Source organism: Tyto alba, unplaced genomic scaffold (genome assembly GCF_018691265.1).
Source record: "Tyto alba isolate M040663 unplaced genomic scaffold, T.alba_DEE_v4.0 Super-Scaffold_42, whole genome shotgun sequence".
NCBI classification, from domain to species: Eukaryota; Metazoa; Chordata; class Aves; order Strigiformes; family Tytonidae; genus Tyto; species Tyto alba.
The window spans coordinates 39,651,581-39,666,947 of record NW_024881318.1 but is presented as its reverse complement, the minus strand read 5'-3'; the positions used below and the strand labels follow the sequence as shown (position 1 = coordinate 39,666,947).

Below are 15,367 nucleotides of genomic sequence, written 5' to 3'. Positions count from 1 at the left end.
AAACTATAGTTCTATTTCAATTAAAAATTACTCCATTTGTGCCAATTATAAAATTTTGCAATTACCTATTACGTTTAGCATTTTTAGATGAAGAAACAAAGGATCATTCAAATGGCATCCCACATCTGATTTGGGTACTCATATAAAAAGCATGTTCTGCACAGCCTGAGCCTGGAAGAACTTGGAGCAGTAGTAGTGTCAAGAAAACTGAACCCACAGGGTTTGCGAATTCACCAGTAGAAACATCCTGTGAAGAATATTTCTTACTGTCTCACCATAACTGGAGAATTCTGACAGTCCCCTGCAAGGATTTACTTCTATCCAAAGAACTGACCTTGTAGCTGGAGGTACAAGCAATAGCAATATATTTGTATTGCTCTCTTGTTGGAAAGGAGCTGATAAAAACCAACAGAATATTTCCCAAATATTTGAGCCTCACAACCCAACTACTAATTATAAAGAGCAAATAATACGTCATCTGCATATGACCATTCTGCGAAGAACACATTTTCTAGCAATGCTCTACCTTCCCCAACACAGAACAGTTCAAGAGAAAAAGACAATGATGGTAACTAACCAGAATTTTCCAAATTACCAGAATTTTTAACATGAAAGTGGTGAGTTGTTAATTAGACTTATTCTTTGTAACAGGAAGAAGTTTCACGTGACATTTTCAATCAGCACTGCCACTAAAGGGCAGTCTCAGCATCTCTAGCCTGCCTCCATGTAAACCTGTCCCTGCTCGGACCCTCTATGGTACACAAAGGCTGGTGCTCTGGGTTTTCAAAAGGTTAACTGCATTTTCATGAGGTAGCTCACAACTGACCCATATAATGGGTTTATTAATGACGTTTATTAACGGAGGAGGCACAAAGTTCCTTATGGGCAGACCTGAGCAGTGAGGGTCACGCGGAAGTGGAACGTTTTAACAGAAGTGTTATCTTAAACTGCATATTAAACTACAGCCCAAGATAGTGGTGAGAAAATATGCCATGGCAAAATTGCTGCCAGGATTCAAGGTAAACCACAGAAAGGTAAGAGAGACTGACATATATTGGGATAGAAGGTAATCTGACTGAATGACAAATAACTGGCAGAACATCACTTGGCCAAGCAGAGGTGGAATAAGGCCTCTGACATTTGTGGCTGCACATAGCTGTATATCAAACAACAGAGTAAGCAGGAAATGCACCCAGGCTAAGACCTGCTCTGAGTAGCAGAAATGAGGGCAGATGTCTTAAGAGAGTGAGTGTTAGATCCCCTGGTAGATCCACTAAGCTTGCCAAGTAAACTGCCATGGGTCTTGATTTTGGCAGTCAATTCTATCAGATGGTTATGCTGGGGGCCTATCAAGAACAATGCCAGAACAGACCAGATGTGAACTGTGATTCAGTGGGTGTTCCCTGTGGAGGGCACACAAATCCCAGATCACAGAGGCATTATGGAGTGAGAAATGTGTTCAGCTGACTTGGAAGCATTCAGCCACCATCACCTATCTACTACAGCCATAGCTGAATATAGGTGTCTTATCAAAACTACAAAACATCTTTCTCAAGGTCAGAAAAGTTTTGATATTTTCATGCTCAGGCAGATGTAATCACTGCAGATTAATTTACAAAAATGAGTTTTGATGATGTACAAGCTGAATGGGACAGAGTACACTACTGAGTCTTGAGATTACAAGGGTCCATAATAGCAATATGTGGTCAAAGTCTAGGTGAGAAAAAAAAAAAGTAAAAAGTACAGTAATGCAGGAAAACAGAATTTCTGCAGAATTAGGCAGGATATTTGACAATTTCATAGCCAACTAGTATGCTGTACCCTATTTTTGATAGACATCCAGGCAAGTAATCTAATAGCAGATTTTTAACATTATCCAATAGCCATTTTCTGCATGTGTTGTCACAGGTACTAAAAACACAACAAAGAACATTTTGCTCTAGTTGCTCTGTGGCATGTAACTGGCTAGATCCACCCGAGGATCTGACAGTGCAATACATTACAGAAAATACTGAACAATGGTACACTGTAGAAATTGGATGCATGTTGCAAAGAGAATTCACGGTTCTGATGGAAGCTGGATGGGATGAAAACCTGTAGATGTATAAAAGGAATCTAAAATACTCTTAGAGCCACCTGGTCCCTCTTACAGGTAGTTTGTGGTGTTCTGTAATAAAAATGTTTTATTTGGTCTAACATACATTATGCTTACACCCTTGCTTTTATTATTTATCAGTCTTCATAAATACTATTGACAAATTGTAACAGGATTTCATATCTAATTCTGTGAAAATGTTTAATAATCAAGTTTAGCTGTGATCTTTACAGAACTCTAGACACACCTAAATCTCATGAATTACTTTTCAGATCAACCACACAGGCCACTTTTAATCCATTTAACATATTATTGATATTGCACAGTCTACATTTTTTTAGTAGATGTCTCAGTGATAGGTCGGACATCTTAAAATACAGTATATGAAAATGAATAGTAACCTTTACCAACTGACTTGTACCGCCTTCCAGAAAAGAAATCAGATTTATTCAACTTATTTTCCATAAAGCCATATAAGAAATATAACTATATTCCTATGCTTTAATACTTTAATAATTGAATTTCATATAAGTTTTTCATTATTTTAGCCAGAAATTAGGTCAGACTAACTGACCAAAAAATACCTATCCTGACTGCCTTTTCTGAATAGACTCAATATTCTCATTCTTTTAGACTCATGGCAGTGTTACAGTATATATACACTTACTCTGAATACTTACTCAAAATGAGGATCGGCACGAGAAAAATTCCTTAACCAGTCCTATAAAGTTGTAAGCTATAAAAGTGCTCAATTTAAAAATATTACAACCTTCTAGGAATTATTTAAAATTCTCCACTGGCTACTAATAGACTGGGGATGTTTCATCACCTTCATACAACATCAGCCTACTTCCTTTCAGATATAAACCAGAAATACTCATACAAGACTTCTATCTCTACACATCTACAGAGTTGTTTTATCTAATAATGGGTCATATTCACCCTGGAATAGTTATCTCATTACTTGTACATTTTTAAATCCTGCCCCATTAGTACTGTTCTTGGCCTTGCTACTCACAGATTTCCTCTTGACTTCTTTAGCCTTTTCTCCATCCTTTATACTCTATCACTGCTCATATTTTCAGGTTATTATCTATAATCCACTTCCTACTTGCTTTATATTGCCTTTTTATTTCTAAATATTGTGCTCTCTTTCCTATCAAATGGAAATTGGTATTTACAAGGAGCTAACCTCTAATTATGGAACTGTGGTTTTTTGGTTACAGTGCACAATTTCTATTCATATTTTCTATTAGTCTATATCTTCCTCATAACAGCTTTGGAGAAATGAGTTGCTCTGAATCAACCTTTTTTAGGCACCCTGTTGGTTCCCACTGAATGTAATTTAGGACATATCACCCAATCCGTCTACCACACTTCAACAAAAGCAAGTCCAATAATGACTCACAACATATTGGATAAGTGCAACTTATGTTTGTGATTATTTCTTCCATCATTTTTAGAAACTATTACTGGATTTAACAATCTATCAATTTTCATTAGTTGCATCAGTGTCCCAAACTGGGCTCCACATAGCAATGCAATGGTTTATTGTACATGTATGTGCTTAACTAGTAACTCATCATATCCTCAGATTTGATCCAGTGATGTATATCAGATGTACCAGAAACTTCTCTCCCAGGTTTCATCACTTAGTATATTAATCTAAATGGATTAAAGATCCCATGGTTCTGAGTTATCAATAACTCTAAAGGCAAGCAACAGTGTCTGCTTTAAACAGAAAGAGCCACACTCTCTTCTCTGAAGCTCCTCTGTTGTCCAATTATTAGCTGTAGCTATTAATTAGCAATGCTGAAATTATTGAATTGTTATGTTAAAAAACCCCTATATAATGTCATGAGATACAGGGAATGGCTAGAAAAAGTAACTGCATTTGATTAATGAGGAGATTACACTTGTACTCAGAAAAGTAAGTAAGGCTTGTGTAGTGATCAGAGTAGCAGACAAAAATAAGAGGGTCCTACAAATATGTTAAACAGGTTGAGCATGAGACAGTTTAAACTTGATCTCTATACAGAAAAGCTTCTTTGAGTTACGGAAACTTGAGTGAGAATGAAAGTCAGGGCAAATCTGACAGCTACATGGAAGGAGAGAGTAGAAACGAGATAGACCAGACTTCAAAGGAAGAGCTGGTGCAGGAAGGAGTACTGCCACTTACTGTGCCACCTCGATCTTCCGATGCAGGTTATAGCATCAGATACATAAAAGGTATTTTAACAGGATTTACCTGATATACTACAAAATTCCACTGAAATACCAAGGACTCTTCAACTATATTTTTAACAAGGGTATACTGTGAATAAAATTTGATTTCAGAGAACTTTTTTTCCGTAAATATTTAGTACCTAACTAAACAAAGCAGTCTACTGAGGAACTCCCTGTACATCAATATTTGACTTATAGGCAGCATCTTTATATTCAAAAAAACCTTTCTGCAGAGAAACAGTAGTCAGCAAAAATGTTACTTGAAATGTGCATGCATATTCTTTTATCCAGGGGAGAAACTACATATTTAGCTTTATTAGTTAATTCTTATAATTGTTTATAGAAAAATATATTAACATTTATATAGTAATGTTAATATAATAACATAATATAATATATTAACAAAAATATATTAACATTAATAATTATAATTATTTATAGAAAATATATTAACATTATTTTCACATACAGTATGACCATGTAAATAATGGTATTCATGGTCATAATTCATGGTCATAAATAAATATTCATGGTAAATAACAGTGAAAACAGTCATTCAAAAATGAATGAAGTATCATAATAGTTGCTAATAGGTGATTTTCCTCATTACAGCTACTTTTGAGAACAGAAGATCTTTTACTTTCTAATTTTCTAATTTTTATCAAATTTTTCATTATGGAAGTATGTAAAGTATTGATAGTACAAACACTTGTTTATCTCCTTTGTCTATGACTGCTGCTGCAGTTTATTCAATGAAGTTATGTAAAAATTCATAGCAGCCTGAACGGAGACTGAATTGCATAATTCTGTCATCAATGACATAGGACTATTTCATTTAAAAAAACCAAATACATTAGATTAATTCAGACTTTCCTATACTTAGGCATGCAAACATAAGCATGCAGCTATGGAAAGAACACTTATTTCTTCCTCTTAGGGCAAGCATTCTGTATTAAAAGAAAGCACATTTTTCCCCCATGAAAAATAAGTTTGTTCAACAATAGGCAAGAAACTTCTGAATCATGTGACACAGTGATCAGTTTTATACCACTTTCCCAAGGGTTACGAAACAAGGCAAACAGAGGATAGCCTTCATTTTAATCACAAACTTAAAAAATACAATAACTCATTTTTTAAATAACAGGCACTATTTTTTCATGGAGGTCCATCATAATTTTCACCATAGATATTTTAGCTTAGAAATTCTTTGAATTTAGGATTTTAAAGTGCATTCAACATCGTTCAGTCTTTTTTCATAATGAAGCTGATGTGAATTTTGCAACTGAACTGAATGAATATGGGATGGATTCAGGCCAACACCAGAGGTCTGAAAACTGCCATGTAGAGTGACTTGTTACCTGATGATGACAGAAATAAGGTAAAATGCACAAGTATTTAAGTTATTAAATTTCAATCCACAGTGGAAAGATATTTATGAACATATAACTATATATGCTTTCTTTTTATAGTGCATCAAAATACCACTGCTCTTTACTTCAGATGCTATCAGACTTGCTCAAACATATCTGAAAGCAGCTCATCTCTACAGAAATACAAGAACAGTAGAGAAGTGGATCTGTGTCATGGGTTAGTAAAATATAACCATGTCTGAAAGCAGGTATATAATAGATATATGCTAAATTCAAGACATATATACACTGAATAAGCTTTATAATTCTTAGTTAGGTAGTGGGTATTTCAGAAAAACAAATAATATTTATATTTCAAACATTAAGTTAAAAAGTACACATTAGTCCATTCTGTAAAACTTCATACTGAAGTGGTATGTTTTATGTATGAAGCACAGACACAGTATTATTGTATGATGCATTGTAGCAGATTAAGTATTTAACCAAAATAAGAAAATAAAATTCTACTATTGCTTTTAAAGCTTCCATTTTTGCAATATAGAGGCTTCTTTATTTAATATTTCTGCAACAAAAGCACATATATATGGAAAATGAGGTAAAGCACACTAATCAACAGGTAATTTCTTAAATGTGTGGGGAAATTTTTTTCTGCAGAGCAATTTGCTATACAACTAAGCACACTTTCTTGGGAGCAACTACACTGGCAACCATATACAAAAGGATGACCAATAAAAATTGTGGAAGTCTTCAGAAGTCTAGGAGAGAGACCTAGAGCCATTGATTGTTTCTCCCTGTTTAGACCAGCTCAGAGCTAACACTAGGCCAGTGAGGGATCTTCAAAGATTGTTCTGCAACAGGGAATGCACCGAAGATTAACCCCATTTAATCTTTTACATTTTGCTTTCACTCAAGAATGCCTCTATTTAGCTAAACATTGAGAAGAAAATCAAAACTCAAACCTTCACAAATGTCATGAACTCTTCTACTTTGTCACTGGTGAGCAGCAGCCTCCTCTGTACAGTTTCCAAAGCCTGTCCACTCTGTTTAGCCAAGCCATGTAGTTGTTGGGATGCAGTAGTCTCAAGTTCAGTCATAGCACATTCAGTCTCAATCATTTTGCTCTCTAGATTGGTAAGCTTGAGATCCTGAAACAGATCCACACAGAAACCGAAGTGGTATGATAAAAGCTGATAGGCAGGTATGGTAGACCACAAACAAACGAATGAACAAACCAACCTCCCACACAATGGTTAACATCACAGAGCATTCTACTTACAACATATAAAATGTAATTTTATGGGAAAAAGTAATTTTATTTTCAGTCATTACATCCATGTTTCAGCATCTAAATTTCACTGATGTGACTAAATTAAATGAAGCACGCTACTCTTATTCTTCTCTTTTATCCCCTGCTGTATTTACAAAGTCTAAGCTATGATCTTGCAACTATTAATTTGAAAGTGAGGTATGAAGAAGTTCCACGGTAGAGCCATCACAACTCTAATATACCTTTTTCTCCAACTCATCTTTAGCTTTGTGATACATCTGCTCATACTGAGACTTCTCTTTTGTAGCTACATTAAGTCTTTGTTTCAGTGAGTCAATGGAAGTTTTTTTGTTTGAACTGTCTTCAGCCAGTGCTTTTACCTGAAATAATGAAAGGCCAAGAGGAACCGACTATTAAAATATAAAACTTAAGAATGAAAATCAAATCAAAACTAAGCTTACCTACAAATACCTCTATTATATAAACAATTTGATTATAGTACCTTTTTCTGAAATTACATTCTTTAATAAATCTCTGCTGATCCAGTAAAGATCAGTTTGCACAGAATCATGTTACTAAAAGTTTTGACTTGTATTAAGCGTAAAGAAAAGCTCTTCATTTGCGAACCTGCTCGCTTATATATTATTTACTGTTCTAGTGCATGCAAAATGGAGAAAACCACAATTTCTACTTACTCCTTCTGAGGTAAAAACATTAATTAAAACTCAGCTGTGAAAATGATAACTGCCTACAAGTTAATAGTCTGTAAAGCCTCTTAGATAATTATTATCATTTTGCCATACAATGCAAACACTGATTTTGGGTAAAATAAAATAGACCAATGCTCCTAGTAAATAATTCAGCTCTCTTGACAGTATTAATCACAAAGCTTCCCTGACAATATTGAATAACAGGGAATTTCTTTGATCTTCTGCTGAAGATAATGTAAAATTTATCAAGTTGATTTTCCATGTGGAATAATCAATGTATGGAATTTGATACTCTGGAATCTGAAAAATGCAGTGCTTAAAATACTCAAAGAACAGCATTAAAGTATATTGTTCCATTCTAAATCTTCCATCTAAAACCAAAACTAGGTATTCCTCTCATTTCGTACTTCAGCTGCCCTGTTTACTTATGGTCTCACTCTGTGGCTGCGGGTTTCATAATAACATCTTATCTTTGACATGAAGGGTAAGACACTAGCTTGCTATAGAGCTGAAAGTGCTGTATGATGGCAAGCAGAGATAGTGCTTGTGATATTCAGCAAGCACCCGAATTATAGAAAAACAAAAGCAAATTGATAAATTGTTTATTTCTATTTTGAGGTCATATGCTGCATAATATCACAGACAACCAGATGTCATAATCTTTTTCTGGTATTAAAGGCCAAAGTGGAATACATTGGTTGAATAATACAGAAAGATGCCAAAACATATACAGGTTCCTCTACCTTCAATGAAATCATCCTTGAATTTTGCAAGAGAAAATAATTTGCTATAGAAATTAAGCTGTACCTACACAAACAGAATTACAGAATTGTGAATCATTCATAACATTGCAGTAGAAAACAGATTAACATATTAAAGCTTTTAACTATTATAGCCAGGGGAGGTGCATGGACTTCATTAGCATGTCATGTAAAATCACTCTTGTTTCAGGTCTACTGTATCTTATGAACTTACAGTGCATAAAACTAAATCTCACTATTTACAGCATATCCTTGCAGCTCAGTGTTCTGAATACTACACCTCCTATGAACATACATTAAATTATGCTGAAACCATCCCAGCTATCACCATATACTGATTTCATACAAATTACAGTGGAGGAAATTACTCCCTTAAATTAACTGTATGTTGTTTTCTTAAAGCAATAAATTGATTCAGTATGTATAGTGTGTTGAAATAACTTCTGTAAAATCCACCAGCTTTTGCTTTTCCTGAAACTATCAATAGCAAGAAAGAAGTACCTTTCTTTTAAGACTTTCTACTGTTTCATTGGAGGTTTTCTCATTTTCTTGATTTGTTTTTAGGCGAGACCTTAAGTCTTCTATCAAATGTCTTTTCATATTAAGGTCCCTCTCCAATCGAGAAATCCTAGAAGGGAAGAAATCATACTGCACATTACTGTTAGAAAACATTATTAATACGCAACTATCTTAAACAACTTAAAAGTATAAATATAGTAGACAAACTACAATTCCTGTAGATTTACAATACCTTTAAAAATAAAATCTGATGCAATTATTGCAAAATACCCTATTCCCAACCATTAAAACTAGTTTCAAGTCTCTTAATTAAACAGACCTATCTCTAAAGATGCAATTTACTTGTGATTTGCTTTTTGCTGTTACTTATGCTCTAACTTGTCTGATTTAAAATCAGAATTCTTCATAAGCTATTATGAAAAGAAGGCAAAAAACCTGTTGAACACACAAAATTTAATTACTTAAACTTCTTTTATGTCTCAAGAAGGTATCATTCCAAAAATATTTTGTACAAAAATATTTTCAAAATAAAGTGAAAGGGGGAAGTCTTTCATCCAACTGAGTAATATACAGAAATACATGAAAAGTCTCTATCCCTATGTCAGATAAGATAATAATTCTTAAAAACTGTAAAGCCTAGAACAACAGCATTTTTCAGAAACATCTCAAAAATGCAGTCTCTGTTCAATGAGAAAATTACATCTTATACAATATCTCCACCATTATGATACAAATTAATATTTTAAATATAAACATAAGCAATACTTGAATATGTTCAGACTGCTGGATTATTTTTTTAATGAAAGCAAAATGAATCATGATAATATGTTCAGGAATAAAATACTGTTAATACAATGTCAATACTATATTAAAAAACACCGGAAAACAGTGCATCTTAAAATTTCTTCCATATATTTCACATTTATACTATTAATGCTATTTCAGTGATTATATATTACAGTTTATTAAAAAGCAGTATTTATTTTATAAAGGAAGCATGATAACCAGTGATTGAAGTCTTATGGTGGAAAATTTCAGTTTCACTTTGAAACAAAAAATATACATTATACAAAATTTAAAAAATTTAAGTTCTCTATTTTTGAAATTAATATCAGATAAGTAAACTGCATTCTTTCTACAAATAAAAAATTAGAATGGTTAGAGGAGTTAAACTCTGGGAAGGCAAGAAATTAACAGATACACAAATAGCTTATGTTTAGATAGCAATAAAGTTGAAGAACATTATTGTATCAGTGAAAGCAAGGAGAATAAAAATCTTAGTTGCATACTTCACAACAATACACGTGAATTTCAAAATGAGCAGTTAACCTTAATCAATTCAAACAGAAACAAATACAACTGTCCTTTTGAACTTTTTATGAATATAAGACTGGATATTTAATCTTGTTTAAACATCTGAACCTTGACATGTCTCTGAGCCCGTAGGCAAAGAATTACCGTATTTGAAAGACTATGTTTAACAGTGCTGAGGAATTCATTTAGACTTACATCACAGATAAAATAGTCTACTCGAGAGTCTGAGTTTTGATTTAAGGTATTCTTATTGCAATACAGATACTGTAGCTAGCTAATCACACGTGATTTTAAACAAAATGCAATTTTAGCATGTACTGCTCCAGTTTGTAAAAAAACTCCTGTAATAGTCTGCAAGACTGCAATAAAAAGAGTAATAAAGCATTCTCTTAAAAATCTATTTAAGAGTGGTTAATGTTGTAACAATTATACAGCTGCCACAGGGTGGCACCAAACACAATGGATAGAAGAGTGAACATACTTTGCTTGTAGTTCCTGAATCTGTTGGTCTTTTTCCTGGACTTCATTTTTTAGTGACTTGATAGTAGTCAATTGCTTAGTGATTTCATTATTTGAATTCTATATTGGGAAATATTAAAATATAAATAAATCAGACTGAATATTATCACAGTCATCAGTAAATTTGTTTGAAACAACGGGCTGTGTAAACTTCCACATATTTTATGAACATTCTTAGAAATTAATTGGTACAGAAGGAGCATTTTTATTTTCTTACACTTAAGCAAAAGTATATTCCTTGGAAAATATGATCAAAATCAGTTCTCTTCTATTGCTCTAATAATGTATGAGTAATAGATGTTCCCCAGCACACCTGCAAGCCCAGTGTACCTATCAAGACTACATTTTCTCTTGCATGGCATGGTCAGCTGAAAAGGTAACAGAAAAGAAATATATTGGACCTTCATTTGAATTACATCTTTGAACAGTATAGTTCTATTGCACAAGAGGCCTACATCTACAGTGTAACAATTTCCAATAATCCCTTTCATCTTGTGCATTCAAAAATACAAGACAATCTATAAGAGCAGTTGGTTTGTGTCCCTTGAAACTCAAAGCACAAGAAAAAAACATTTCCATTTGGCCATACTAACAAAAATCCTACATTTCGGAAGCAAAAAGGTATGATCCTAACTTTCAGGCATGTGGAATTCCAGTGAAGAATTATACAGTTGTTGGCCTTTTCTCATTGTATGAGCAGGAAGTAAAAAAAACAGAGCCCCAATTCCTCCATTCAAACACACAGATAATCTACCCACAAATTAAATACAGAACAACTGAATCACTCTACAGAAATGAAGATATGAAATTCAACTAAGTAGCCATTTTACCAATCTGAGCATATGCATTGAATATCAGTGCTAAAAACAGAAGTTCAAACATACTGCATATGGAGACTTAAGAACTCCAAAACGTATTGCCAAAAGATACATATATATTAAGCATACACACAACATATATGTGTGCATATATGCACGCAGGCTCAGCTGCTGTACTAAAGCTTTTTACTCATTGTGTATAAACAATAAGCAAACAAATCAGGCAAGCTGTAAACAAAGATACTTCAGGAGAATTTCTCTGCTCAATGCAGACTTGTAACACCTATTAACATTAATGGGAGTATTGTACATAAATCTGTGCTCCTCAAGGGGAGTATATTCTTGTGTGCATAGTTAGATGTAAAATATTGTTCTTAATAACTTGTCTAGTCTATTTACTATTATTATAATGTGAGGTGTAACCAGAAGATTGTTAAAATGATGTATGCTAGCAGAATATTGCTGAAACTTGTTTGTTGAGCTTAAGCTTCATTAGCATGAAGCACAGCACCCAGTTACATGGTTAACACACCAGATATGAACTTGAATACTTAGGTGGGCCTCTGCACATGCTCAGAGGCAAAGACTTACGTTTTTTTGCTTCCAAACTCACCACCCACACTTAACACCTTTCTTCCTACTGGTGAAGATGCAATAAGTCATTGCATACAACATAAACAAACACTGCAAAGATAGCTCTGAGAAAAAAAAAATTAACAAAATCAGGTACTCTGAGATTTTGAGCTATAAGGAAAGATTTTGGTTCTTCCACATTCAGGCATGTAGGAGAATAACTCTGTATCTCCTTTTTAAGTACGTTAATTATCCTGGAATAATACTTGAAAACTTTTGCAAATTACTTCTGCTAAAAATGACTTGCAGGACTAAATTTTTCAAAAATTTAGGTCAAAAGAAGGCTAAGAATTTCAGTAACTTGATTTAAGTAGCTTTTAAGGCCCTTGTAGTCAAAAATTCTCATTCCAATTCAGCAACCAGTGAATTTACTCTACTAATCTGGACTTGGGGTCACAGACTATGTGTATTCTAAAGGTAGTTTTGCATACATGGTTTATGTTTTACATTGAAAATGTAAAACTTCTTTAAGAAGGAATTAGAAGTCATGTTAATATTTCTGACATCTGTTTTATATATGCTTGCTAAATGTTTGCTGCAGGAACACACAAAAACCTTTGATTTTTCAGCGATGTATTTTGCAGTTCACACGTAGGAGATATACAGGCTTCTATCATGTGTTATTCTTAATAGTATTTTACAAAAAAAATTCCCCATTTTTAATTTTTCTTACTTTCAATGAGCAATTGACTATTAGATTTCTGGATAATGAGGACACTGATCTAAAAGGAACAATCCTAAATAACATAAATTACCACTCATCAGAATCAGAATCAGATTAGCCAAACCCAAATCTAAAATCAACAGTCAAGAAGTCAGTGGGTATGGTTTCAAGATCTCTTTCTCATAATTAAAGTAGATCAAATTATGTGCCTTTTCATGGCTACTCCCTGCTGCCCTCTTTAACTACATGGCATACCTTTACCAATCCCTGAATTTAGATGTTACACGCCAGTGTGCTATAGACATCTGTAATACAATGATACTATCAGCAGCTAAGAGGTCTGAGCACTACCCATATCTTGTGTGCTAACACAGCGAATCCAGTACTCAGAGACATAACCAGCTATACTGTTCGTGTAATACGGCCTTTTCTTCTAGTTGACCCTTTGGCAGCTGGCTTGCTAGTATGCCATTTCTTCTAGCAGCAAGAAGCTATACCATTTTGAACTATTCTCTTTCCTCAAATATTAAACATGAAATGATGGAAAAAAACAACTTTAAGACATTCTGTTGCACATATATTTTCTCCAGTGAGAAGAGAGGAAGAATTAATATGTTCGAGCCAGGCCACCTGCAGAGAAAGCTCTCAGATCAATACAGTCCAGCATCTACATCATCCACATGTAAGAGAATCACTGGAGACTGAAAAATGAAATAATCAACAAGTTAGTATTTTTCTACCACCTAATCTACAAAAATACAAATGAAAAAGTAATGATGTCTCCTTGAAGACAAGAATAGTAGTTACATAGAGGCAACATAAAACTGTTACATTATCTGAGCTTCCCCATAAGCTCAAATTCTTTGTTCCCCTTTCACAGAGAGCTATCACTTACTTCATTCTTAAAGGAAGCAAGGAATCAACACAGTTCTCACTGAAATAATTCCACAGCACTTTCCAACAAGATGCATTTAATCATTGTGTGAAAACCCAGCAAGCCTCCCTGTCTGGCCTATTTAATTTGCACAAATTGTTTTAATTGTAATTTTTAATTCTCCTGCTTATGAATACATTTCTACTTAACATCAAAGGTTATCCAACACCTAAGTTGCTAATCGTTGGCTAAGATATATAAATGATATGCATATGTGAGTATATCTGCTTGACCCAGTTATGAAATACTGTTCATACGAATTATCCTCAGCACTAGATAATCTGTTCTGTCACCTTTAGTTTGCACTGCAGCTGTTTCATCTCTAAATCAATGTTCTTTGAAGGAGCTGGTGTGGCTTCACTCTTGCCAGCAGTTTGAGACAGATGTTCTCTCAACTTCAATTTTCCTTGTAAATCTTCCTTCTCCTGTTGCCACTTGGCCAGGTTGGAGGTCAACACCTGTTTTACAAACAGAAGAAACAATCACAATCGCTTCCTAAAAATATTCCTTGTTGATCATATGAGATGCACCTCTGGTTCAGAATTCAAGAGAAATTAAACAGTATATATTATCTGTACTTATACTGCATAGCTGTTGGATGAATCCTCTAGTTCATGCAAAGACCAAATCCAGTAGGAAAGAGAAGTCAACTAACATATAAAACAAGCAATTTTTTCAAAAGGTAAGCTAATTAAATTTTGACTGTACACACTGTTATTTTTACCATAACAGGCAAAAATTATCATACAAAACTGTAACAGTAGTTAGTGCTGAAAACTGTTTACCTAGAGCCTCTCTGGGATTCAATTATTTCCACACAGAGCATGAAGAAATACCAAGGTTTCTCAGACACCAATGTGTATTAAAGGTGGTTAAATATCAAATCTGTTTTAATGGTGACCACTGTAAGCTCACTTGAATTGCTGTGTTGACAACTGCTATAAAACATACACCCCTCTCTTGGCTTTTGTTTTGATATTTGTAGGGCTTGTAGAGGTTAAAGCAAAGTGGACCAGCTGCACTAAATATCTTCTGGTTGGCTGGTCTTTACTCATGTTATTTCTTCCCTTTCACATATATGCACCATAGCCAGAGAACCACGTATTCCATAGCCTTGACTCTAGGGCTGAGGTACTTAAATGGTAAAAGCCAAGCTGGAGCAGGACAGGATAACAGATGTTAGTTGTTTATTCCACTGGGTAGGTCTTACCACCCTATACTGCAGCCAAAACGCTTCTCATTTAGCAACTTAAATGCTAAGTCCAATTAGCACACAAGGGTTGTTAGGGATTTAGTTCAAATAAATAACATGCAAACTCTCTGTCTTGTTGCACTTGACTGACAACCAACAAGACTTATTCAATCTTTGTAACAATATATTTCACAGTACTCCTTATAAAGGTAGTCTTTTAAATAAAATATTTAAGTCATATTGAATGTTGTTCAGTGAAAAGGGGAACTGAAATAATCTTCATGCTAGTGGTTTAACTTTCATGAATCTGTAGTCAGCCAAAAGCCACCAATGGCCTAACAACTC

At 34.1% G+C, this 15,367-nt stretch overlaps 1 protein-coding gene across 6 annotated transcripts in view; it reads right to left on the bottom strand.

Annotated features, from left to right (window-relative positions):
• The window catches only part of CNTLN (centlein), a 199,421-nt gene that overhangs the window by 21,846 nt on the left and 162,208 nt on the right, over nt 1–15,367 (bottom strand). For 5 of the 6 annotated variants that reach the window (XM_042804806.1, XM_042804808.1, XM_042804809.1 and 2 more), the window contains 5 exons: nt 14,124–14,288; nt 10,744–10,841; nt 8,931–9,057; nt 7,201–7,338; nt 6,651–6,836 (listed from right to left, as the gene is read on the bottom strand). In XM_042804806.1, the coding sequence (XP_042660740.1) occupies nt 6,651–6,836; nt 7,201–7,338; nt 8,931–9,057; nt 10,744–10,841; nt 14,124–14,288 (714 nt within the window). The remainder of the gene's footprint in view (nt 1–6,650; nt 6,837–7,200; nt 7,339–8,930; nt 9,058–10,743; nt 10,842–14,123; nt 14,289–15,367) is intronic. The other variant, XM_042804807.1, reaches the window with a different exon arrangement.